Source organism: Acipenser ruthenus, chromosome 1, assembly GCF_902713425.1.
Source record: "Acipenser ruthenus chromosome 1, fAciRut3.2 maternal haplotype, whole genome shotgun sequence".
Taxonomy (NCBI): Eukaryota; Metazoa; Chordata; class Actinopteri; order Acipenseriformes; family Acipenseridae; genus Acipenser; species Acipenser ruthenus.
In genome coordinates this window covers 8775648-8803045 of record NC_081189.1, presented here as the reverse complement: position 1 = coordinate 8803045, position 27398 = coordinate 8775648, and the positions used below count along the sequence as shown (strand labels likewise).

At 38.0% G+C, this 27398-nt stretch overlaps 2 protein-coding genes and 2 non-coding genes across 5 annotated transcripts in view; 2 read left to right on the top strand and 2 right to left on the bottom strand.

The window, feature by feature from the left end:
- Positions 1–2085, bottom strand: part of LOC117973415 (high affinity cAMP-specific and IBMX-insensitive 3',5'-cyclic phosphodiesterase 8B-like) — a 75141-nt gene extending 73056 nt beyond the window's left edge. The window contains exon 1 of the mRNA XM_058993763.1: positions 1875–2085. Within this exon, the coding sequence (XP_058849746.1) occupies positions 1875–1928 (54 nt within the window). The 5' untranslated portion in view covers positions 1929–2085. The remainder of the gene's footprint in view (positions 1–1874) is intronic.
- Positions 2086–5078: 2993 nt separating this feature from the next.
- LOC117973576 (small nucleolar RNA SNORA47) lies at positions 5079–5158 on the top strand. The gene has a single exon (XR_004664059.1). It is a non-coding gene; the product is annotated as a small nucleolar RNA SNORA47 (small nucleolar RNA).
- A 440-nt stretch (positions 5159–5598) lies between these two features.
- Positions 5599–5734, top strand: LOC117973575 (small nucleolar RNA SNORA47). Its single transcript, XR_004664058.2, has one exon. It is a non-coding gene; the product is annotated as a small nucleolar RNA SNORA47 (small nucleolar RNA).
- Positions 5735–7480: 1746 nt separating this feature from the next.
- LOC117973422 (angiogenic factor with G patch and FHA domains 1-like) lies at positions 7481–24491 on the bottom strand. 2 transcript variants are annotated; one of them, XM_058993835.1, is made up of 16 exons: positions 24407–24491; positions 24220–24295; positions 22994–23184; positions 21362–21464; positions 20291–20484; positions 19335–19466; positions 18653–18838; positions 13240–13561; positions 11878–11986; positions 11356–11443; positions 10752–10853; positions 9662–9827; positions 9160–9239; positions 8915–9042; positions 8630–8729; positions 7481–7982 (listed from the first exon to the last, which is right to left on the bottom strand). In XM_058993835.1, exons 3-16 carry the CDS (start codon positions 23168–23170, stop codon positions 7776–7778), a joined length of 2094 nt encoding a protein of 697 aa, XP_058849818.1. In that variant the 5' UTR covers positions 23171–23184; positions 24220–24295; positions 24407–24491; the 3' UTR covers positions 7481–7775. The 2 variants fall into 2 exon arrangements, with proteins under 2 accessions (XP_058849818.1, XP_034781586.2); XM_034925695.2 differs by having other exon boundaries at positions 11356–11407; positions 24220–24465.
- Positions 24492–27398: the final 2907 nt, after the last annotated feature.

The following is a 27398-nucleotide window of genomic DNA, read 5'->3' as shown; positions in this document are numbered from 1 at the left end:
AAATTCGACCTGTTTTATATTCACTTTGTATATCTGCTCAAACTCCCAACAAAGAGCAGCAAAGAATGTTATGGCACTTCATTATTTGCCATGCTTACTAACTATTACAGAACAAAAGGGTTCTGATAAGACTGCTCAAGGTTGGCTGTGGGGAAGCCTATAGGCTTGCACTGAGGCACAGAAGTGATTTATTGTGTAATACTAATATGCTTTGCCACAATCAGCCTTGCAAATGCATTTTATTCTGGAATAGTCGGCACGGCAAAAGGGGATCTATGCAATAACAAAACAACAGAAGAGAATCATACAGAACATAGTTAATAAGATCCTAAGAAAATAAACATTAGGACAGTTTAGGTAATGTAAAGTAGGCCTATATACCTACTATCAACTAATTCTCACAAATATAAGTATTAATAAATAATTGTAATTGATGTGGCAGGGTGTGAGTAAGCTGCACTGAATCTATCTGGAAAAAGCCTTCTAGCTCATTGGTGACTTCACCTCTGGGAAATGATCAGGTCATCCATCAATCAATGAAACAAACCAGCCACCTCTCTAACACTTTATACATCCCTTTCTCCTGTGAACTACTTTCTCTTATGCTTTGCAAACTGTTATCTCTGAATGGAAAAGTACACTCATTTCACCTACACAGAAGTAGTACATCGCTGTCGTTGAAGTTCAGCATTTATGCAAATAAGCGCTGCTTATCTCACCTCCTTATTCAACTTCCTTGTAATTCAGCTTTCTAGATTGCATTGTAAATGTGTGGGAATAACATTTTGACCATAGCTGGAATGCAAGGCTTCATTTATAACCACTTGCTGAGAAATACCTTGTATATATCTTGACCTGGGAGCATACTCAAAACTGCTGGATCAGTAGTTGCGCATGACACCAAGACCCGAGAGCAGCAACCAAATTACTGATACTTTCAAAAATTAAACTGCCCTGAAGAATTTTTGCAAATAGATCTGGAACTGTCTCTATAGCAGAACGCGTGTGCACATGAGGGTCGAAGAGCAGAAAAGCTGCCGAATTTCCTATCTGCCGGCCCGGTCTATTTGAGTTCAGATTGTATTGACACAGAAAGCTGTTCTTTCAGCACCACGAAACGGACCTTGAGAAAGTGATCATTAATATTGTCTTGGTCCGGAACCATTAACATTTATTTAAATGCCTGAATGGTAATTATTTGGGTTATTTGGACTGTGGGGAGGGAGTAATAATTTGATGTAGGTTTGAAGACAATCAGACCCCTTTTAATGTCGAGTCTGGACACTTGTCTTCGTCTGTCTTTTACCCACTGGCACATTTTAATTGTTAAAATATATATATATATATATATATATGAAAAGTCATATAAATATAATTATTTTTAATTTCAAGGCTATGGAAAAGGAGTAATAGTGTGGTATGTGTTTTTATACGTTTCTCCATCAGGCAGTGTTGTCTTGGTCCGGCTTTCCTCCGCAACTCCATGAGAAAAGTGAATGGATCTTGCATGTACTTAATGTAGAGTATACTTCACAAAGTAAGAAATATATAAACTACACACAATAATATACATGGACGAATGTTAGTTACTACGAATCTAGCCTACTGTAAATTGAATTACTGTATTATAAAGTAGAAGATCGTATTAAGTTATGAGCCTGATAATATAGTTACTACCATCTGAGATGTGCATTTAGAACGAGCAAGATAGTGTAACCTTGCGCTTTATAACCCAGTGTCAAGGTTTACATTTCGTTGAATTAAACATCCAGAAGTGAAATGCGGGCTCCATGTCTGCACGACACACAGCCACTATTGGATGATCTTTCCCAACCCTGAGTTCACAGAAGATTCATTATTAAGATTCCTCTCACCTCACAAGGGGGTCCGTTTCTGAAACACGTCTCACTCTTCTTTCTTTCATTCATTCTAATGTCACTTCTACAAAAGAAAAACGTTTTCAACAGACGTTTATTTCCTCATTGTGTGTTTTTTATATTCCCTAAAAGAAAAAGAAAATAAGCTTTACTCAGGAATCACTTCTGAATCAGCACTTCCATACGCGCTGTGGTTCACTTCGATCACACTTTACAACTCTGGAGATTTGTGTAAAACTGTTCACCGTCCAGCTTTTTACTTTCAAGACCAACGAGCAAGTTAGATCTTCGTGCCAGTCAATTTAGAACGCAGACAGACACGCACGCACACGCGCGCGCGCGCACACACACACAGCACCAGCGAAGTAGAATTTTGATCGGTCATTAATAAAGCTGCAACACAACGTATTGTTTTGGCACATAGTTGATTTGTACATGACAAGACACCACGTTATTCAACGAAAGGATAGAAAACGAAGAGGTGCTGTTGATACTGTATTCTAGTCTCAGTCGCTTGTATTTATAGTTTCTTATCCTCCCTGCTAAAAGTTAATTTCATTGGACTTTTGAGCAGTTCACAAAATATAGAAAATGTTGTATACCACCGGTCTGAACTGTACTTCATCAGCAACTAGACTTACTGGCTTTCTAGTTTGTTTACAGTCTAGATATTTCAGATGCGGCACACACCCACCTCCCCTTTCCTTAAAACCTTCTTACCGCTCTGTGAACTAAACTGGTAAACTCTGCTGTAAACAAATAATGTTTCTTGAATATCTATCTTGATTTAATGATTCAAAACAGACTTTGAACAAACAGTCTTTTACTATATTCCCTCGTGAAATGTATCACCATCTTAAAAACACTCCTACGAGTATTTCCTGTTCAATGGTAGTAGCAGTGTATCTGTAGAACAACAGATGGGCTGCGGTGAATTACAAGAATATAATTCCATTGAGGGGTTCTGTGGGATTACAAACCACAAGAGCAAATTATTGTCTTGCAGTTCCGCAGCCCATGCATTTTCTTTCTTTTTTTTATAGTACATGGATTAAAATGTGGGAAACAGGTGTTTTGTGTTTATTTTCTGTAAATTATTGGTTTGAATTAAAAATGATTTGAATAATTATACTTTTATGAGTTTTTGATGTGATTGTGATAGTTGTTGTATGGGTCAGGCTGCAACTATAGTAATTATCCACGCATTTATTCCAGTTATATTGCTCTCGTTAAACAAACGCATGCATTGCAGAACACAGTAAACAGGAGCCCTAGTTTATTTAGACACTCCTGCTCCAGTTTAAAGGTCTCCACAGCAACCCTGCTACCATCTACAAGTCATTGTTGTCATTCAGTCTTTATTGGTTTCTATGTGAGTCTCTCAGAGCCACAGCCAATATTAAAAAGTCCCAATTGCTGTACAGGTATATGACCCATATAACTGACTGGCGGACAAAGTCCTGAATCAGTTGACAACCAACAGGCAAATGTTCAACAATTTTACAAAGTGATTTTACAACTTTAACTTCGTAGTTAAATCCCCAGTCACAGCATAGCAACCTTTATATGTTCAGTCAAATCTGTGTACTTCCTGTTTTAGCCACACCTCTGTGTTTATCAAAAGTCTCTGTAATGGTTTTATTTTTCTTGTAAGGACATGCCTTCCCATAACAGTAGAATAAGATATAAATATTGAAACAAAAAATGACACTCATGCAATTTAAAGGGCCTCCTTTTACCAGAAACTGACCTGAGTCACACGTGCACCATCACATCAGTTAAATTGTAACCCAGGTGACTCACAGCAGCTCCTAGCAAAGAGAAATGTCTGTATGATGGGATCATTACAGTTACAATATAGCCAAACACCACCCATGAATTCGGACACCTGATTTGATTGTTATCATGCACTGAATGGCAGAATCAAGCATGTCCGATCATATCATTTCTGCTCAATCATTTTATTTGATAATTGAAACGCCATTATGCAACAGCTTGCAGCTGGTCTTTTGTGTCTATGAGTGTGTTAGATTAGATTACAGTTATTATTGTGGTGTTCCATTCCATGTATACAGCTATGAAGAAAGGATTTGCATGCTGTTATTGCCTGGGGGTTTAGATGGCACACTGGAATTACCATATATTTGTAAAAACATAAGCAGTCCTTGTCAGAGTAAATGGATGTTTCTATGAATTACATTAACAATTCTCTGATAGCTAATGCTCCATCATGTACTGTAACCTAACTGGCGTGCCTTCAGTATTTTCAAAGAACTAAAACTAAGAGAAAACAAACTTGTACTGGTTAAATGCCCAGCAAAATAAATCAAGTTCTGAATTTTGCTTTTGTTGATGGTTGCATATTTAAAAAAAAAAAAAAAAAACGATATTTTTATTGAAGGCAAATTATAAATGTACTTTATATATAAATGACAACAACAAATAAATGTGATATAGCAGTGGATTGACCTCACTGGGCGTGTTTAAGAGCCTGTGGGAGTGACGTAAAAAGCATGTAAAGTGAAGCATTTCCGCTTCCACAGGAGTTGATGCACTTTTTGCAGGAGAGGTTACACGTGGGTAGGAGCACATGAAATAAACTATGGAATTATGTAATGTAAAATATGCAATTTAAACGTTATATTACAGATACTGCTGTGTGTGTATATATATACACACACAATTATATATAATACATATATATAAGACGTATTTAAAGATACAGGAATCAGAATATGTACAAGGTATGTGATCCTGTGTGTCACTCTTCATGGCGTACTTGTGGGGTAACAAATACCGTATTACTTCAATTTGGCGCCGCGGCGTTTATTTTAAATTGAGCAAAATGACTGCGGCCAGAAAAAAAATCATATTACTTTCTTTTAAAATGACAGAAAATACATGTTTTGTCAGAGAACCACGTGTTCTGAATAGTAATATTTTACTGTTTGTTCCAATTTTCAGGTGCGCGATGGAAGCATAAAACGAGCTGGAGAACAGGTAAACAGATCACCCGAATTTTAACCACGTATTGATTTGGCGGAGTTAAACTTGAAACCCCTGCTATATGAAGCTCCCCGGTGACGTCACAGCACAGAGGGGTAGAAACACATGGGGATTGGCAATGCGCTTTCTGATATTGAAGAGTCTCGCCATGAAGAACATTAAGCACGCATTACAGGTTGATACAGCAGCGTCGTGTGGAGGATTGAGAAGGTTTGGCAGTCGAACTTGTGCTGCATGAACTGGTTATAACCTCCTAAAAGAGACTCCCACAGTTCAGTAGCAACAGCGAGCTCCATGGAATCGCAGGGGGCAGGGTTGCTTCTGAATACAAGTCTTTTCTTATGTTCATTGCATTTATTTTACTTAATGTGTAAACTGACATAACTATTCTCTTTTGCAGATACAAATCCAGTGTCTGACTTCTTCACTTGCACTCCAGATGATGTAATCCAAGCTCTGCTAATGAGACTGCCATTAACATATTACTTTAAATATTATTCAGGAGCATCATTTGTTTAAAATATAATAGGATGGGTAAGTATAATGCCTTGAAATGTATCGATATTCACAAATTAAGCTATCGTTAATAAACTAATGTTTGAAATAAACACCTTGTATTCCTTTTTTTTTCTTGGTCATTTTAATATTGTGTGTCCTGACTGTGGAAGAGTGAAAGTAGGACCTTGCCCATGAAGTAACCTCTGCTATACAGATTTGGAGGATTGAGAAGGTTTGGCAGCTGACACTGTGCTGTTTTAACTGGTTACAACCTCCTACATTGAAAAACAGTTCAGGATCAGTGGTGAGCTCCATGTGCTTGCAGGGAGCAGTGCTGCTTCTGTATACATGTCCTTTCTTCACATGACTGCCAGCAGTACCGTATAGAGGTTGGTGTGTAGCGGACACTGAAGAACTGGGATACGGTTTGTGATTTACTGGGATATCCTCCTGCGGCAAATAAGCCAGACAAAATGTTATCTGCTGAGACAAGCAGACATTCTATACAGGTTTGAGTGTACAGGGGATTCATTATCACCTCCATTGGTCTGACACATAGTAACACAGTGGGTTGCTGTTGCATGACGTGTTACTGATTTTGTAGCATTAGCATTATTTTACTTCCACTGAGCCCTGCATTCAAATGCCACTTTAGTGCGGATTTATTGTCCGTTATTATTATTATTATTATTATTACACCGTGTAACAAATTTTTTATTTTTTTTTGGTTCCTGGGTAGTAAGTGTTATTTCCTAATTGCTTATGCCTCAAAAGTATAGAAAATGGCTATTATTCCCCACAAACTTTGCTTTTGTGACCAGGACAGTGATATTTTGAAATTTACCTATTTTCCAGAACATTCCAGATAGATTCAGTGCTGAGTAAACTTGGAGTAACTTCTAGAACTTTCCAGTAATATAAATAGTAGTATAAATACAGGGGCCTTAAGCCCACCAGTTCAGTTTAGTTCCAGCTGCCTAAGTGGATACATATCTGCATTTTTCTGAGATGGCATCAAGGTCATAGGAGACTTCAAAATGGTGGCATTCCTGATGGGTCTCCAAGGCGGTTTTACCAAGGTTTTACCTGAGGCAAAGCTCAAAGCCGGTGTCTTCGTCGGACCACAGATAAAGAAGATCCTGGAGTGCAATAAATTCCCCAAGAAGCTCACTAGGAAGGAGAAAGCGGCTTGGAACAGCTTTGTCGCAGTGGTTCGGGGCTTCTTGGGCAATCACAAGGCCGAAAACTATGTGGAGCTGGTTGAGACTCTGGTGAAGAACTACGGCACAATGGGCTGTAGGATGTCCCTCAAAGTCCATATCCTTGGTGCTCATCTTGATAAATTCAAGGAAAACATGGGAGCATACTCGGAGGAGCAAGGCGAGCGCTTCCACCAGGATATACTGGACTTTGAATGCCGCTACCAAGGACAGTATAACGAGAACATGATGGGAGACTATATTTGGGGGCTGATTCGTGAAAGTGATTTACAGTATAATCTTAAATCTCGAAAAACTACTCACTTCTAAATCTTTTGTAGTCATTTTTGTATTACTTTAGTATAAATACATGTTAATTTGGATTCATATGTTGTTTTTTCTGACTTTATGTGAACGAAAAGACACAAATTCGCCCGTTTTCTCATTGGAAATAGGTAAATTTCAAAATATCACTGTCCTGGTCACAAAAGCAAAGTTTGTGGGGAATAATAGCCATTTTCTATACTTTTGAGGCATAAGCAATTAGGAAATAACACTTACTACCCAGGAACAAAAATTGTGTTACATAGTGTTATTATTATTTATTTCTTTAGCAGATGCCCTTATCCAGGGCAACTTACAATTGTTAGAAGATATCACATTATTTTTACATACAATTACCCATTTATACAGTTGGGTTTTTACTGGAGCAATCTAGGTAAAGTACCTTGCTCAAGGGTACAGCAGCAGTGTCCCCCACAAGGGATTGAACCCACAACCATTCGGTCAGGAGTCCAGAGCCCTAACCACTACTCCACACTGCTGTCCGTTGTCATTGGAAGACTGAGTACGGGTGTTTTAGTATATTTTACAACTCACATTTGATATTATGACACATACTTATATTTCAGGTTCTAATTAGTAGACCGGTTTTAATACAAAAGCAAAAATAAATGTAAGCAGCTTCTACACACAATGAAAATGATCTCAGGCATAGGCTGATACTGAACTGTTAGATACCAACAAGTGACAGTGTCAAATTCAGAATACAATCAATGCATGTCCACTTTCCTTTTACAGCTACTTATTGGAAGGCTTTTTTGAAAACAACTTTTTTATTTTATTTTTTTAAAGAAAGAGATAAAAGCAACTTGCTTAAATAATCTACACCAGTCCATCGTAGGACCTGGCTTTCCTATTCTGCTTCACTTCGGACCCAGGATTTCACTTTGGGCTTTTCTTTCTTCTTGGGGGTACCAGTAGTTTGGCAAGTGTCTGCAAACCTCTCCCTGGCCTTCTCCCAGTTCTTCTGGTTCTTGGTTTTGAGTGTCAGAGCTTCTTCCACAGAAAGTGAAGCATTGGTGCCCAGACCAGCCTGGGACTTACGGATTTTCAGCTGGACCTGTGAAATAGTAGCAGCAATCCTTGTGAATTCATACCCACCCCAATTAATATTACTGAAGTAAAACAAAGATTGTAAATTCTAATATTGATATAAACGATAAAGGCAGCACAAAAGGTGTGAGTACTGGAAACAAAAGGAAACACTCATGTTTCATAACTATTACATTCTGTTGTACCGGTCCACATAACAATTCTGCAAACAAATTATTAAATATAAGAGATTAGAGATACTGTAGAAGTATACTTCACTTTTTAAAATGTGTAGCCGTTCAGAAATGTTTTAAAGAGATTGCAAGTGAAGCACCGCCTTACTATAAACAGTACAGAAAAGATAATAAAGGAGAGTCTGTTTGCTTCTAATGCTTATTTTGTTAACATCACAATGCCCCATTCATTACAGACACTTATTGTTCATATTTGTTTTGTTTTTTGGAAGTTAGACTACTTTCTAATACACTTCATTTGATTGTTTCTAAAAACCTTAATAGTTTTTACACACACACACATTATATATATATTTGATGTTTTGATTCAAACACAGGCTCCCTTGAGAAAGATATGTACAACATATCGAAACGTTGGGCAGCTGGCTCTTTGAGCTAAAATATATATATATATATATAATTTCCCATATGCAGTACTTACTGGTTCCTTCCTTCCTAAACCATCCTTGCCCAATCCATCCCCTTTCTTCCATCCCATCTTCTCAAGCATTTTCCGTCCTTTGTTACTATTGTCGATTTCACTGAAAAGAAAAAAAGTGGTATTGTTTTCTTCTTGGGTCCAGTATGTACTAAATACACATTTTACTGATGATTCACAGCAGCTACACAAATCAGTTCAAACACAACATTTACTCAAATAAGGTTTCGTGAAGTTTTTTTATGCAAATGTAGTGAAGAAAATAGAAGTTGTAAATGTTTTACTTACACGTTAACTGAAGCTGGAGCATCATCCCTTTGAAAAGTCCCTTCACTGCCGACCGTCTGTCTTCTTTTCTGTGCCCGGTCTTTGTACTTTGAGTTTTTCAGAGCTTTAGCACCTTCATAATCACTGTTCTAAACAGATTCAACAGGACAGAAAGTATAACATTTCAGGAACCATTCCGAATCCCATAACACATTTAAAATCATGACTAGAGCATTCAAAAACAACAAAAGGGGTTGTGCCCTTACCTTCAGTCCATACTTGACTTTAATGTGTTTAAGCTCTTTCTGTCTCACTACCTCCTTCTCTTCTTTGCTTAGCACTGGTCCTGTAACAGTTGAGACATGCAGCTACAGAAAACAACTTGGGAAGCAATTACAAAGAACAATCGCATGGTGTGCAAGGTTAATGAATGGTGGTTTTGCAGTGAAAATAGAATCTGCCTAAGAAATGCAATGCACAATCAACACTGGATGTGACGCAGAAGGTGCATCACGTGAGCACATACATTCGCATTTCAGACTGCAGTCTAATTTCACTTATATTCTCCAACTTTGTGACCAGCCTGTGTACATCTGGCTGGTGGATAATAAACATTATTTCACATGTATAACTAAATAACAAAAACTCTTCATGTTTCTAATTGTAATTAAACAATAAAAAAGTAATAATGCTACCAGTATGCAATTTATGATGTAATCCAATTCTTCACTAAATTTAATGCTCACATTAAGAGAGGTGAATACATACCAGCCCATTCTTCCTTCTTGTTAAGGCTCAGGTGTGCTAGAACCTGACCTGGCTCACACCCATCACACGTGTCATTACCAGTGTGGATGTGAAAAGATAAGACCGTTTCACCCATCTTTATTTCATCCCCGTGTTCCAATATGCAAGGGTCACATTTAGTTTTGGGCTGAAACCAAGCAGATTTACAAACTGGCCATTAATCAGAGAAACTTAGTATAGTAGACATCAATGTAAACAGTGTTGCTCCTCCCAATTAACAGTTCTTTGCCTAACAAGAAAAACTGCCAATGTGGGCTTGCAATGCTAACAGATTCAATTATTGCCAGTGGTAGGTGTTGCAAGTGTGCACATTTCATCCCTCCACCATAATTAAGACATTTAAAAGATTTTTAAAGAAACAAACATGTGAACACCCAAACAGGACAAGTTATGAAAACAGTATGTGCGCTACAAGCTCTCACACATAATAAATAGTCTATATGCTGCCTGATATAAACTCTGCCTGTCTTGGTGCACTACCCTATTGCATATTTCCATGTAAAGAATTATATTAAGCTTGATTGAGTGCAACTCCAAAAAAGAATGCAGTTTACGTATCTTTAAGCCTTTTCCCTCCACAAATCAAAACACAGTAAACCAGCATGGGCACTGCCACAGTCTGTCACGATTAACTATTAAAACATATGTAAGCAGAAGCATTTTTAGAAGACATGCTGGTTTCCACAGTGGCCATGTGCCAGTGCAAGGGTGGGGAAAACTACTTTCTGAACAGCTCTCCGGTGGTCTGCTTTGTGTAGACAGCAGAGTTCACCACAGTGGCAAAAACTGGAGTCTGCGATTCCATGGGCACAGAGAAGAGAATAAGCCACCAACACTCAAGTCTGAAGTCCAATATCATCCAGCTGCAATTCCATGAACATGAACACTTTGAAAACAGATTAGTAACCAATCGATTCGATTCCATATTTTGTACAGTTTGGATCTGGATTGTTAGTTGTTCTGTCAGTCGAATTCTTTTTTTTTTTTTTGCCATGGGACAGGGGATATCACAGATTGTTATTAACATATATCTTTTCATGTAAACCCTTACCTGTAAAATTCTGTTTCCATTGATGACTGTACCATTCTGGCTCCCCTGGTCTACCAGTACGTAGCTTTGTAACTCAATGTCAAAGTATACTTCCGCATGGAACTAATTTGAAAAGAAGCAAATTATTTTAAGATAGTTTTAATATAAAACATGGAACTGTGTAAGATTTTCTTTTAACTTCTAACGCTGAATTCCTATTTTCTGACCGGCCCGTAAAACGCCAGTGAATGCCGAAAAAAGGGTTGTTCAAGAGGTGGCCAATTAGGAAGTGAGTTAGAAAGAATCGCTTTCACAAACACTGTTAAAAGATCCACAAGCACTGTTAAAAGACTCACAAGCACTGTTAAAAGACTCACAAGCACTGTTAAAAGACTCACAAGCACTGTTAAAAGACTCACAAGCACTGTTAAAAGACTCACAAGCACTGTTAAAAGACTCACAAGCACTGTTAAAAGACTCACAAGCACTGTTAAAAGACCCACAAGCACTGTTAAAGATGTGTTGCTTGGTAGTTTAGATGATTGCTTCCGTAAGCATTCCAGCACAATGCAATATGCTCTTGTTTGCTAAACTGTTCTCCGACCTCTTTCCTTAAAAAGCTTACCTTACTAACACCAAGTTCAGGTATTCGTATTGCATGCTGCATGTCCTTCTCCCTGCAGAGGAAATGTGGACAAATACACAATAGAATACTGTTTACATTTCTAAAACATCTTTCACTCAGGCACAGTGCAATTACCTACAGCAGGTAAGGTCAACACACATTTGTTAACAGATTAAAATGTGTAATTGAGCTGGTGCTGCAAGTGTCCTTAGGAATCAAGTTCCATAATATAGGTGCATATTAACTGAAAGCCTGTTCTCAGCCAAGCAGCAGACACAGAAAATATGAATTCATATTTGCGCCTATAGCTAAGCAGTGACAGCATTTGAAATGCATTTTGAAAGTACAGGAATACATTAAATATACAAACTGTAGCAAATAAAGAATCTAAATGTAAAAATCCAACAAATGAGCAAACTTTAGCAGCTGAGACAATTAAACACACCACGACTGAAAACAGAAATAACATGTAAATACAATGAAGAGATATGCATAAGAATAGTTATCAGCATGCACTGTTACCTCCCAATGGTAGCAGGATTATCTGCAGTGATAACAAACAGTGTTCCTGTCTGCAACACTGGGGAGCGAACCACAGTCACCCTGACACATGGAGGCCATACTTCTGTGTCTGCAGCACAAAATGAACAAAACAAAAAATAATAATTAAAAAAATGCACAGATGACTGTTTGCTGGTATATATGTTACAGTAGAAGTCAGAATCTGGCAAATATTAAGTTTTACCAGTCACTGTCAACATTTACCAAGTAAATGTCCGGATAATGAAGAAATATAGGGCTTTTTGGACACTTACCAGTTAATCTCATGATTTACCGACACATATTGGTAAATGCCCAAAATTATGAAGAAATATATGGCTTTTCGGACCATTACCGAAGCTTATTTATTCTTTGTTATTCTTGAGATTTGTAGAGTTATGTTTATTTTGGACATTTACCGATTTACCAGTAAATCTTAATTTGCTAATATTCAGACTTTTACCGTAAAACATGACAACAATGGAATATATAGTTTAAGCTATGTATGCTGGGTAGCCCTTTGAGTCTGCATTAGTTTTACCAAAGACAATCTATCCTTAGCCTAGGTTTTAGAAATTAAAATGAACTACAGTATTAGAAGTTTATGCCGCTGGCTGCATGTTCGTCACTAATGTCATTCTAGGGTACATCTGTTGTGAAAGACAGTAGGCACCTCTGGAAGCAAAACTTCCAATCCACCCTTCTGGGATATGTAGGTACATGTAATATGACCTGGTTACCTGGGATATGTAGGTAGATGTAATATGACCAGGTTACCTGGGATATGCAGGTAGATGTAATATGACCAGGTTACCTGGGATATGCAGGTATATGTAATATGATCAGGTTACCTGGGATATGTAGGTAGATGTAATATGACCTGGTTACCTGGGATATGCAGGTAGATGTAATATGACCTGGTTACCTGGGATATGTAGGTAGATGTAATATGACCAGGTTACCTGGGATATGCAGGTAGATGTAATATGACCAGGTTACCTGGGATATGCAGGTATATGTAATATGATCAGGTTACCTGGGATATGTAGGTAGATGTAATATGACCTGGTTACCTGGGATATGCAGGTAGATGTAATATGATCAGGTTACCTGGGATATGTAGGTAGATGTAATATGATCAGGTTACCTGGGATATGCAGGTATATGTAATATGACCTGGTTACCTGGGATATGCAGGTAGATGTAATATGACCTGGTTACCTGGGATATGTAGGTATATGTAATATGACCTGGTTACCTGGGATAAGTATGTAGATGTAATATGACCCGATACAAAGCCAGCAGTGCATGCAGCCACCATTCAAATATCTGTCCGGAGCTCACCTTCCTCTTCCTCCAGCTCACTGCTTTCACTGCCTGTCGTCTCAACAGCAGACCCATCCTCTTTTTCAGACTCTGTGATTTCTCCCTCTTCTGGCTCACTTTCGCTGTTCACATGGTCTCTCTGTACATTTTCCTTTGAGAGTGCTGCCATTTCAACATCATCCTCCTCTACAGCACAGTGTCCAGTGGCCACAGACCTGACGGTCTCCATCTTAGTTCCAGGATCCAACGTGGCTCTCTTTCGCTTCTGTTCACACTTCTTTTCATCAGCAGCTTCTTCTCGAGTAGAACTAGGTGCCTTTTGATGGTCTGCTTTGTGTTCCTTTTAAAACAATATTATACAGTTTAGAGTAAAAAAAAAAGTTCTTCAGCTTAATCTGCCTTGGTTTTAGAACTTAAGAATTAAGAAAACATACGTTTCTTGCAGTTCTGAGAATCCCTCACTATTGCTAGTGTCTCTTTTTTCAAGATGTACAACCTCTTAAATTCTCATGTGCACATGAAAAAAACAACATGGCAACCTTTCCAAAACATCTATTTAAAAATTGAAAAATCTAAACAAAGAACACACCACTAAACTGCTTTCTTTCTGTATCTCTGCATTTGAAATTGGAATTCATAGTTTGTATTTCACTTTCTGGATTTGAAATGATGCCACAGTATGTCGATCAGACCTAGCAGTAGTGTAACACCACACAGCGTAACCTACTGTTTACAACACCAAGGCCGGCATTGTACATGCTATCTTACTAACGGTAGCAAATCTGAAATGAAAGAACCATCTGCATTGCCAGTTTAGAGAAGAAAAACAACTGTTACTCCCAGATTTATAAAATGAGCACATTTAACTACTGCATAAAGGTTTTTTTTATCTTAGTTGCTGCTGGCTCTGTTGCAAACTGGACAAAAGCCATACCCTAATCAGTTGCAAAACACATCCTCACATAATTTCTTAGAGACATTTATAGCCCTGCTGCTACCACATAGAAACAATGGCAACTATCTACCACACTACAAGCAAATACCATACTATAGATAACATAAATACCATTGTTTTTAAATGGAAGAAATCTGTTAACACAGCCATTCAGCTTTATTGAAAAGTTCTTACAATGTCTTATTACTAGATCCACTTGGGGTGTAACCACATCAGAAGATAAGCAGTGCCAATTCCCTTGCAAGATGTACAGTGTGTTGAATGTGTGGTATCAAGGTATCAGCTGAGATTTAATGGCAATTTTCAAGGTGCTAACCTTTAGGTCTTCATTCAGCCATCTGCCATAGATGGGGTCTACCAATACTCCTATGTCTAGGCAATCAGTGCTGGAAGATTAGCGCGTAGCAGAGAGAGAGAGAGAGGTCTCACCTTTTGAGGTATTCAGTGCTTGATTTGTGGGAGTTAACTCCCTAGTCCAATCTTTGCTTTGACTTTTGTTGATGGTAACAAGGATTTGAGAGCAGATTTCCATCCCAAACCTTCTTGAATTACTTTGAGATAGCAATTTATCTTTCAGTCCTGGTTTTGTTGGATTCCATATACATGGGACCCACAGGCGATATGCTCATCAGTTTTGTTAAGAAGCTTAATGTTTTCGGTTCACACTATGTACACGTTCATGCATGAAAGACACTTGCGTGGGTTGGGAAACCTTTTCCAAACAATGATTGTGTGTGCAGAGTTTTAAATTAAAATGAAAATCAAAATATTAGAGAACTATAACACAGGTCGACATGGGTAACCTAGGGCGGATTCAATCATAAAAGTAAAGCGTAAACGTAAAAAGTAAGCCTAGCCATTTCCCTGTTCCAATAGCGCTTTTCAATCCAACTTCCATTCACACGATAGGCGAACTCACCACTGCATACAAATTGCAAAAATGGAACTGAATTTCAACATGATCTTCTTATATAAGCTACATTTCAGAATTAATACCTATTCTCTATTTAATAAAAAGAGCAATACAAAGCTTCCAGTGATTATTCCAGTTCTTCGATTTACAATCTTCACCTCACATTTTCAGTTATCAAAGACAGACAGGACTGCGTTAGTGTCATTGATTCACTTGGTTTGAAAAGCATGCAATTTTAATGATGAGTATGAATGATTACCTGCCGTCTCCTCTGGTTCTTATGGAAACAAGACAACACACAAGACTAAGCTAGCAGGTTTCTTTAACTTTTGAAATTGTACCAGTTTTGTTCAGCTTCAACGGTGACGCTCACATATTTCAAACTAATCTAGGCTTGAAGGTTTATAACATAATAATTTGTGAAAGTTTATGCAACCAATGTACCTTTACTTGAGGCTATGCTCCCAAAAGATGATATCTCTGTATTAGCCATTGATTTAGTCACTTATTGCACTTGGGCCAGGATGAACATCAGGTAATCAACTCCACACCATTAAAATTATCCATATTTATCTTGGGTATCTTATTAAAAAGGTTTTAATAATGATTCATTTTATACTATATAATATTTTGCGAATTTAGCACAAGATTCAGAACAAAACATGTTGAGTGGGGATAGAGCACATGGTAATGAGATTATGTTTGCTCCTTATGCTAACAGTGGTGCTAAAACCAAATCCCTGTAATAAATATAAACACCAACATTTCATGCAAAACATATAAACATAATAGATAGACAGACAGATAGATAGATAGATAGACAGACAGACAGACAGACAGACAGATAGATAGGAGATAGCCAGAGTTACATTTTATTAGGGCAATGCACACTCCGTGTTTGTATTTTTTTTAGACTAATAATTAATCAGTTTTGTATTCACCCTAAGGAAATGTGCACTTTATGGACCAAGTCTTGCAGAAAGCTGTGAAATCATAAGATCCACATTTGTTTCTGTAACAGACTCAACAGGGTTTTTTTTTCTTTTCATTTTTTTATATAAACACGCTGATCAAAATTAGACAGGCCGAACTTGTTATTCTACTGTGTAACAGTTTGCACACTATACAAAACAACAAACTGCCTGTTGTGATCTCGTTGGAAAGCTGAAATCTTATGAGATATGGAGACTGCTTTAAAATACGTGCAAGTTTGAGGATTATATTCCAGCAATCTAAAAAAAAACAGTACCATTTGTAAACCAAGACACGAACAAATAATTAGACAACAAGAGACACGTCATAAAACACCGACTAGCTCACCATGAGAACTGCTTTAAAGTATTTGATCACTTTTTAGATACAATATCATACCCAACAGCCTGGAATCAAATGTAAAGCATAAAAATACACATAGCAATTTTTCTGCACAGCTTGTCTGCCTCCCCTAAAACCTCCACTAACAACTACATCTCCCAGAATACAACGTCTTCTGTTACTAGGAAACTGTACACAAGAAAAAACAACCTAACAAAACATTATCCAATCTCTGGCTAGCCCTGTTGTCTTTGCAGCCAATCACAGGAAGAATAAGAAAAATCCGAAGGTACACAGGTTGAAGCTACAAATCCAACTGGAACCATCGTCAGAGGCAACCGCTATAAAAAGGTGCCTATAATATTAAAATAACTGTTTTATAGCTTATTAACTTTATCTGTATGGCTTTATATTGAAGCTTTAACATGTTCACTGAGTTTAAGAATGTAATGTTAAAATATAAGTAACGGAATTAATTTGCAGACAGTAGCGGTTTTAGCCACACGCAGCCCATGCAATTGCATGGGGTCCTGAGGCAGCATGGGGCCCCCTGTTGACGTGGCTCAGATACTACATAAAAAATAAATAAACAAATAAAAATTATACTCCTCAAGTCTGCACCAAAATAAATGACTTTAGCCTTTTTAGCGTTCTTTTTATCTATACGCCACAAGCAGAAAACACACAGAGTCGGGGTTTAACGCCATGCGCAAGTTCACGTCAGTATTTGCAGCGCAATCACGTAACATACGATTTAAAAGAAAAACACAAGACATTTCAAAATTAACTAATTTCCACACACAACAAACAAAGTTTGCTTGCGCGTGCTGTCAATGCTGCAAACATGAGGGGGAATACATGTATAGGTGTAGAGCTGCGTGCTTGAATGAACCTGGAAACAAATTCAAATAAATGCGTTTCCATCCAATGTATCGTCCTCACCTCTTGCTATCCTCGACTACATCTAAGGAAAATGTGCTGGAGCTGTATCCTAACCTCAGTATTGCCTTGCGTCTGCTTTTGACTGTGCCTGTCGTGTCAGGGGAGAGAAGCTTTTCATACCTGAGCATGAAATGAATCAAAAACTATTTACTTTCTACAAGGTCGCAGAACATTGTGCACCAAATTTGCCAAAAACTCGATTATTCAGCTATAATTGCAGACTTTGCCGCTGCAATAGCACGAAAAGTTAATTTTTAACTGTCTTTGTGAGTGTTTTTTGCGATTGCTGTAGTAAAATGCAATGCAAATAGTCGTCGTTGCCCTGTTTGAAAGTACTGGTAATAAAATAGGGGCCCCAGTTTGTACCGTGGGGACACCACGGTACAAACACTGCCACTGTTTGCAGAGTCACTGAGATACCGCAAAAAAAAAAAGCGCTGAGCTCATAAAGAACCCTGTAGTTAAAATGGAAGGCTCTTTAATGCCTAACCCGTTACCATTAAAAATGTTACAGTATTTATCGAGATTACTCATGACTTCAAGGTAATGTTGCATTTTACTCCAGACCCAAAACCTCATGCGGAGCACTGCTCGTACTTCTAGACCCCTTCATGTTTACAAACAACAGAACTTACGGTTTGTGCTAATGGCATAAGGAAAACAGATGAAAACGTTGTGCCATAAGGTTAAAAAGCCCAGAACTGAACTGACTGCAGACATTATGACAAAAATGTACTCCTAGCGATTCAAAAAGTTACACTCCGGAAAAAACACTGATCTTACCGACGTGTCTTTGGTTTGCAAATTTGAACCAACTTGTTTCAGTTTGCCTACATTTCGACATTTGTCTTACCTCTCATTAGCATAAGCCCCTTACAGACTTTATTTTCACTTTGAATTGGGTGAAGCTCATGTATCCTGTCACAACACTGTAGATTCACTCCCCTGTGCATTTTGTTTGTGTACACTCAGAGACCACAGTAAAGAGTTCACAAAATCCACACTTAATTGGCAGCAGAGAAGTCTTACTGCCACCAGCACTTGATGATGTTGCTAAATAAAGGGTTCCAAAAGGATAGCTTCTCCAACACTATACAGGTCTGGGAATGAACTGTCTACTGTATATCTGTACAGTCATGCCATTTTTTTTCCAGTACAAGACACTGAAATTCATTAATAAAAGTTAGCCAAGAATTAGCTTTCATTAAAGATAGTGTTGAGTAAAGCATGCTTCAGCTACACAAAACATAAATTCAACTCCCTGACACAAGACTTTAGCACTTGACACAATAGTAATGACCCGGTACCTTGTCCTCTAGTGTTGCTGTTTTTTCTGCCCCTTTTCTTCTCTTTTTTCCCTTCTTGTCCTGGCTCGGGTCGGTGTTAGCTGGATAGGCCTGCACATCCACTCGAGAGTGAAACTGATACCGGCCGCTATCACTGTCGTAGTAATAATACATTCCTGTGTTGGCGTCGTAATACAGCTGACTTGACTGGAAGAAAATCAATGTACAACCATTCTTATTTATTTACAGCTTTCAAAAAATAAACAAGCGTATGAAGAAAAAAAGGGTCACCTATTGTAGGTGTGAAACTGTTCTAGGGCAGAACGGAAAGATGCTTAATCTTATACTAAAACTGGCTTCTACTCTCATCTATTTAAGTGGGGACAGATTTTAAAGATACACCACTCCAGTTGCCATTTTCCAAACCACATCCCTCCTGAAATTCCGCTTTTACAAATGGCTGAAAATGCCATTTTTGCTGGATTAGTTGACATGGTAAATAATGATCAATGAGGCAGAAGCAATAGAGAATTCTAGAGAACACACATAGCAGGATATTAAACAGGTGCATACTAGAAAGAAATATATTTCTGAATTGCTACATTTGCCTTCGATAAATCTACTGAACATAGTCTACTTATCAGAATTCAATGTTAAAGACAAAACAATATGTTTTTTTTTGTTATAAATGGAGGGTTTTTACCGAGTCATAGTAGAAGCCTGTGCTGTGATCATAATACATCCCTGAATTTTCATCAAAGACAAATCCAGTCTGTGACACTACTGCTTCAGCTGTGGCTCTCAAAAGATCTGCAATGGAGGTGCCGTCTGACTCCTGCTTAAAAAAGTACAATGATATGAAATGCTCAATCGTAAAACGATTCTAGCCAATTTGTTTCTTTTTAAATACTTCATCAATATATAACACACACACACCGTGATACTCCACAGGTATGCAGACCCATGCACAGTTACCGAAACCAGTTCACAAAAAACCATCACATGATGCACTTCTTTATTTAGCAGCCCCCTTTTCAGATAGAGGTCAAATTAAATAAAATAACACAAATCAAGAGCTGGATTAGGTTTAGGGTATCCAGTATACACAAACACACACACACACAATGGGGAAAGTGCTTACTAGTACTTGATAAACAGAAAAATGCACATCAATAAAACACAAGCTTTGCTTTCCAATCACTTAGAAGACAGTGGCATCAGATGCTATACTCATGGTTTAGCCACAGGTACTCCTCTTAGATTTATGATCAAAGTGAAGAGTCAGCCTATTCAAACACTAAACAATGTTACACTAATCAACTAAAGTGAAACATGAAGACAATTTCATATACAATAATAAAATAAATTAAAAAAAAGTGTGGGTGCTTTACATATGTGACAGAGACAGTCACATATCTGTTTATGGGTAGCCATGTGGCTCTGGTAATCGGCTTAAACTGTAGAGATAGAACAGAAGCTTCACAGCACGCAGATCAGCATTTATAAATCAGAAGCAGATCAAAAATGTGTGAAACCTTACTACAATCACTCAGTAATAGTGGGACTTACAAAGCATCATGCTCTAATGAGCTCAACATGCAGGCTTTATTCCCAGTCTACCCCATGCTATTAAAAGCTACTCCAGTAGACTGTACTTGCCTCCTGGTTCGGAGATGTGCCCTCACTGTTGCGTACGCTGACTTCTTCAAGGACTCCCTCTGTAGCAGAGTGCTGGAAACCATCTACACAGCCTGGATTCTGTGAATCAGACTCAAAGTGTCCATGTGTCTGCAGACTGGGCTCTGTACCATCCGTATTTGTGCTTTGATAATTTTCATAGTAGTGGTAATAATCTGTTACATGGAAAAATACAGCACAATAACATGGTTATTATCAGTATTGTAGTAAACATGTATTCTTATTATAAAACATGCTATCTGCTACGACACTTCCTTAAAGACATATTTGTGTGCAAGCCATGCTTTCAGTTAGTTTTGAACTTGCTTGATCATTTTACATGGAAAGTGAAATCATCTCCATCCCTTTTAATGGCTTCATTAAACAGCTGATTCCCCTACTGACTGACATGCTTTTGACCCAGAAGACAACCTTGAGGTGAAATGACTCAGGAAATGCTGCATATTTCAAAACTGCACATTTGGGACCTATGTAGTTAATGGAAGTGTAAAACAATATTTAGGCAAATATTCTGTGAGCTACAATTATTTTAAATGGACTCCTGTTCCACACAAGTTGGAAGATATTTTTGGGGGGGCGGCAGATCTAAATTATTATTATTATTATTATTATTATTATTATTATTATTATTATTATTTATTTCTTAGCAGACGCCCTTATCCAGGGCGACTTACAATCGTAAGCAAATACATTTCAAGTGTTACAATACAAGTAATACAATAAGACAGCATGCTCATCGAGAATGGCGTTCAGAACAGCTTTCATTGGAACAGCATGCTCATCGAGAATGGTGTTCAGAACAGGTTTCATTGGAACAGCATGCTCAGAGAATGGTGTTCAGAACAGGTTTCATTGGAACAGCATGCTCAGAGAATGGTGTTCAGAACAGGTTTGTGGCAGTGGAAAGGCAGACAGAAGGCTCACCATTCTATTACACAGTGAAACCTTGAAAGGTTTTGAACATGCTCTACTACAAAACAGTTTGATCTTCCGCACTGCTGTGGTCATCATTATCACAAACACAAAAGCCACCTGATTGAGCACATGAAGATGAATCTTCCGTCTGAACTTCTGCATCTGCTCTGTTTTTTTCTCTCTTCTTACGGTCATGAATTTCCTTACTGAGTTTATCTACCTACATAAAGAAGAATTTGACAATAAACATTTTCATTTTTAATACTTAGGTCAGCCAAGGTGTCCTCGGTTCACCGCGTACCAGCGACCCCTGTAGTCTGTCCGGGCGCCAGCGGGCTTGCCTGTAAGCTGCCCGAGAGCTGCGTTGTCCTCCGACGCTGTAGCTCTTGGGTGGCTGCATGGCAGGCCTAAAGAGTGAAAATAAGCGGTCGGCTGATGGCACACGCTTCGGGGGACAGCGTGTGTTCGTCTTTGCTGCTCCCGAGTCAGCGCAGGGGTAGTAGCGGTGAGCTGAGCCTAAAATACAATTGGACATTTCAAACTGGGAGAAAAACGGGGTAAAAATCAATTGCCGACTACTAAATTTATAACAAAAATAAATAAATAAATGTAATTATGCAAATATTTTAATTACAGTAGATAAAGGTACCAGGATAAAGCCATTTACAATCAAGAGTGTTATATTTTAAATATTTGTAGTTCAATGTAAAACAAACCTTTAAAAAAACTGATAAAGAACTAACATATTCTCAGCATGTGGGGGTCCTGTGATAATGTTAATAAAAGTAATGAGGTGAATAAATAATTAAAAACACAAAAAAAGCTGCTATTAAATCCCCAGGAAGGTTTGAGTAGGCATAGATTATGGATGTATTAGTTACTTGTGCAACCTAACAGTAATGGTTTGATTAGGAGAAACTTAGTAGGCCTCTTCATTTACTTTTAAATACAGTAGTCTCCGCGTACAGAAACACTTCCTAAGAGAACACTTCAGCTAAGAGAACACCCATTTTTTCCCATTGTAAATGCACCGGCTAAAGGAACAGGAACTTCACTTAAAAGAACACCTTCTTGGCACCGATAGCGATTCGTTCACAACAGACACAGTACTGTTTTGTAACCTGATAACTCGCCATCATCAAACTTAACTTTAAATAGTTTATTCAGTCTTTTCAAAAGCAACTTGTCAGTGTCTTAAGGCATGCTGATTGGTTTATTAAATCTTTACAGAACAGACGTAATATCATTGACTTATTTTGTATTCTGATTTCCACAAGTGCATCTCATCGCCTCAAAATGGCATGTAAACAAATGGCAAAATGCACAGCACTTTCTCTTGCTACAAAAAGTTGTAAATTGTTCAAGCTCTTGAAAAAAACCTTAATCGGACACAAGTCGACAAATAACTTGGCGTTTCCCGTTCTGGTGAGTTGCTTCACCATTCTGTTAAATAATGTTCATGTCTTGTATATTGCTGCTGCACTTTTTAACATGTGTAGGGGTGCAGTGTTAATTTAGTTTGACAGTTTACTAATGTTAGTTTGTCTGTTACTTCATTATTATAGTTTATTAACATACACTTGCCTATTGCTTTTCCTTTATTTATTCAGTTCATTTCATATGTTGATGCACGTGGGTCATGACAAGTAATACATATGTATTTATTGATTCATATTGTAGCTGGTGGCTAACTCCGGAGAGTACTGTATACATTCTCAATGAATGTTCTTGAAATAACTTGTTAAATACCTGTTTTCTTAAGTCCTCATTGTAGCTCTCTGTGTTTTTATAGATCCTCTCCGTCTGACTCAGTTGCTTCTGCAGCTTGTGGAGCTCACTTTTACAAGCCTTCAGCTCACCCTCCAGAGTCTTTACTTTTAACCCAAGTGCTGAAAGCTCAGACTCTGTGTCTCCATTTGACTCCATGTTGCAGACTGGTGCTGTGAAAATGTACAATCACTTCACTAGTGTACATAATGATGGATTTAATTCCCTCCAATATTAGATTCAATCCTAACACCTGCAAAACCCTTTGGTATAAGAGACACGTGTTCCACAAACAAAATGATGCTCTTATTTCTGCAACGAGGTGCACGAAACAAGGGTTAAATGTACTGACTAGGTGGGATCTGGTCATTCATATTGTCATTTTCCTCATGATACTTGAGTCACTCTCAAATGTATTTTAAGAAATCTTTTAACAACCGCTCAATTCCTTGTGTACCCGAAGAGATTAAACTTCTCAATGTTCAATTAAATACAGGAAGTACACAGTGTTTGGCCAACAATTAGAAACATAGTCAATGGGGTGTAGGGCCACAATGTGCAGCCAAGACGACATTCATTAGATGTGACAAATTTACAAGCCACTACATTGGTAAGGAGGGATACAGGACTTGTCGTGGAACTATACTAGCAACAGGGAGAAGTAGCTTTTATATTAATTAGTCATCTAGCAGACGCCTTTATGCAAAGCGACTTACAGAGACTAGGGGGTGGACTAGGTGGTGAACTATGCATCACAGCTGCTGCTGCAGTCACACCTCGGTTTTACGTCTCATCCGAAGGACAGAGCACAAGGAGGTTCACTGATTTGCTCAGGGCCACACATGAGTCAGTGGTTTAGCTGGGATTGAACCTGGAACCTCCAGATAACAAGGCGCTTTCTTTAACTACTGAATACACAACAGAAGTGTGCATGTTTTTTGTCCACCCCTGAGATTCTGAGTGGTTACAACAGACGTGTAGTTTTGCAAATCTAATTTAAATAGGGCCCCTTTTGCCACGTTTTAATGTAACCAGAGAAATTAAATGTATACTAAAAACAAAAAACGTTTACTAAAAACCAAGTACAAATTAAACTACATAGCCTTTTAAATTAACACAGTTTACCTAAGTATATTACACTGTACATATATTTTTAAATGCATAACGCAACCTAGTAGTAGTAATGCAAAAAAAATCCTTCCCCAAACCTCAGCTGTCTTTACGACTTCCTCATCATAGGCTCTCCATCATCTGTGTGCGCTCGATTTGTAATCCGGGATTAACCTGAAATATGAAAAGAAACATCGCATAACTACCTTACATCATTCGCTTCCTTTGACAGGTGTGTTGTTTTATTATAATCAAAAATAATGTTTGCAAAGTGGAGATGTTTACAATTCGCACAAACTGCAACGGTGGCCGCCATATTGGTGTCTAGTGTTGCTAATGCTACGTAATAAGACGTCAGTTCCTTTGTTAAAAAAAAATGAATACACGTGTTCTCGACACACTTGCCAAGTCCGCGTATAATAAACGGGATTGGGCTTGTTTTTTTATTGAGAGGCTTTCATATTTTGAGAGTCGCGTTTTTTGTTTGTAATAGGTGAAATGGTTGTAGGAGTGGTTTCTGGTGTCAATGTATATGCACGTCATTAAAAAATGGAATTTGTATAAACACCCCCACCCCTCCTGAAATGGGACTGGCTTGTTTTGGGATTGTTTAGGCACTTCCGCTTTTTTTTCCTCGTGAGACTGGGCAACAGTGGTGCTCGAGCTCCGCTGCTTTATTTGCATCCGACCGTAGAAGTTGTTCGTATTGGTGAAGTGTTAGTATTGGTATGACAGTTGCGTTGTTTAAACTTTAAATCAATACCGCAACGAAGCATGTTTGTGGACAGACCAGACCATTGATGTAAAGTATACACATATGGAAAAAAAAAAACCCAGATAAAACAAATAATAATAATTGCAATTAATTTACAATGTGAGCATACATTTTATTCCATTTATTTATCTTTTTCTATGCCATTTAAGTTTTTTTTTTGGTAAGAACACCCCCTATCCTCAACCCCCATTAAGATTCTCATGTTATTGACGCTGGAAAACATTTCCCATTTACTTAATCATAGTTGACAGGGTGCAGGAATGTAGTGTCACTGAGTACTGATTTCTGAACTTTTGGAGCGTCTTGCCGACTAGTTGAAATATGGATGATTGACATCGGATGTCCATCTGAAACAGAAAGGTTTGTCATGTGTTCTTGTATATCATTATCAGAGTGCATTGACGTGCATTAAAAAAGTAACATTTTGGTTGAAGTTTGACTATGGATAATAAATACTTTTCACCACTAGAGAGCACCAATGTACCACAAGCACAGTAACAAAAATAATAATGATAGCGTCAGAATCTTCCGCTGTGTAATGTGGGTTTGCAAGGAATACACGTGCACTGTAAACATGACAAAGAAGATAAATGAAAGCAATTATCAAACATTTCCCCTGAATGTCTTGCTAAGAAAGAAAGAAAGAAAGAAAGAAAGAAAGAAAGAATGAAAGAACGTGATCAGTCACCAGCAGATGGCATGCAAGGCTTGCGTCACCTCAAGCAAACAGCAATCAACAATTTCAAATCCTAACAAAAACACACTGTAGTTACCATCCAAATGTCTGAGGGGAAAAGGCATGACTAACGCTGCAACTGTTTTTATATGAATATTGGTAAGATACTCAGTTGCTCTTGTTCATCTGTCTTGTAACAACCTGAAGACCTTTTATGTGTTGCTGGCTGTCCATCACATCTCCAGAAAAGATGCAGAAACGCGTGGAGCATGAAAACCCTCCTTGAAGAGTACAGCCCCCAGCTCTGCTAACCATACACTTCTTAGTGGGGGCTGTTATGTGTTAACAGGTTTTGAAAAATGAATATCTGAAATAGCTCTGTACTTTCAGTTCATCAGTAGAACGGTGTGTGGGGTTCGCCTCTATAAACGCCTACAGGGTCATCAATAGGATATTGGTCAAAATTAGAGAAGGGACCAATGAATGCTTTGACTTACATTTTAAACAATAAAGACCATTTGTGTACATTTTAGAGATTCTTCGTTTGCATTTCTTTTCTTACTGGACCAGGGGCTGTGACATAAGTGCGTTCGGTAATTTTAAAACCTTCAACATTTAATATGTCATTCATTCATTCATTCAACTTAAACATAAAAGCTGGGTAAAACTATAGAAATGTATTGGAGCCCACTTAGCATTTTAGGAAAATAAAAAGAACTCTATTTACATCATGAGTTTGTATTTTCTAAATTCTGAATTGGGCCCTTTGTGTAGGACACTGCACTTGGACAAGTGTCCTTTCCTGTGATGAGGTAGCCTGTGCTGAAGGGAGGCTGGACAATGTAAAGCCTTGGTCATTTCAAGACTGCAGTCTCAGTTGCACAGTGACGTGTTTTAAAGCCCCATTCAAGGTATTGTATTGCTTTAAAACTGCTAATTGCATTCGCAGTGTCTTCTATAGGGGACATTGACAAAATAATATGAAGAACGAAAGAGTGAGCATTTTGGTGTCTTTTGTGAAGTGCAGTGCTCAATTAACTGCTGGGTAATTTGAGCACTTTCGATGAAAGACTTTAATTACAGTTGCATTGCTTTTGCAAGTGGTGGGGTATCTTTGGGGCTTAGCCTTGTGTACTCTTCTTTTAAAATACACATAATTGCTACTCAGTTCTGTATTCATCAGGCTTCTTGATAGTGCGTTGAGAGAAAGAACGAGATGTATTTTGAAGTTTAACTTCATATATCTGCAATTTGATGACTCGCTTCGAAGGAGGAAATGAAGTCTGGATGATGTGATTAAGAATGTGAAAATGAGTAGTAAAGCACAGGCTTGGGTTACTTGGAACAAGTCAGCATGGGGCTGAACATACACGCACCCCCTGTGATAGGGGAGCAAGTGAGTGTATCCAAGTATGAACAGAAAACCAGTCGCATTACAAGAACAACAGGGTCCTATCCTCTAATTCCCTTCTTGCCCCTTGTGTGGCATGAACATCCTGAGCAATGGAAGAACATTTCTTCTTAAATGTATGACTGAATCTTGAGAACTGCTCACCAATTGTGATGGAGCATGTACAGTAATGGCTGTTTCTCAGCACAAATGATCAGAATGCAGTTTTAAGAAAGCCAATTGTTCTTTTTTGTAAGATGAACGTATTGCTTTGTTGATAGATAGACAATTTCATTTCCACTGTTGTTTTTTTATTTTCTATTTCTTTAGAATAGTGTTGGCGTTTTAATTTGTAATAATTGCATGAACAAATAATGCATGATTCAACCCAACATGAGAAAATACTGGATTCTGACTGATTTAAATTATTGTGACA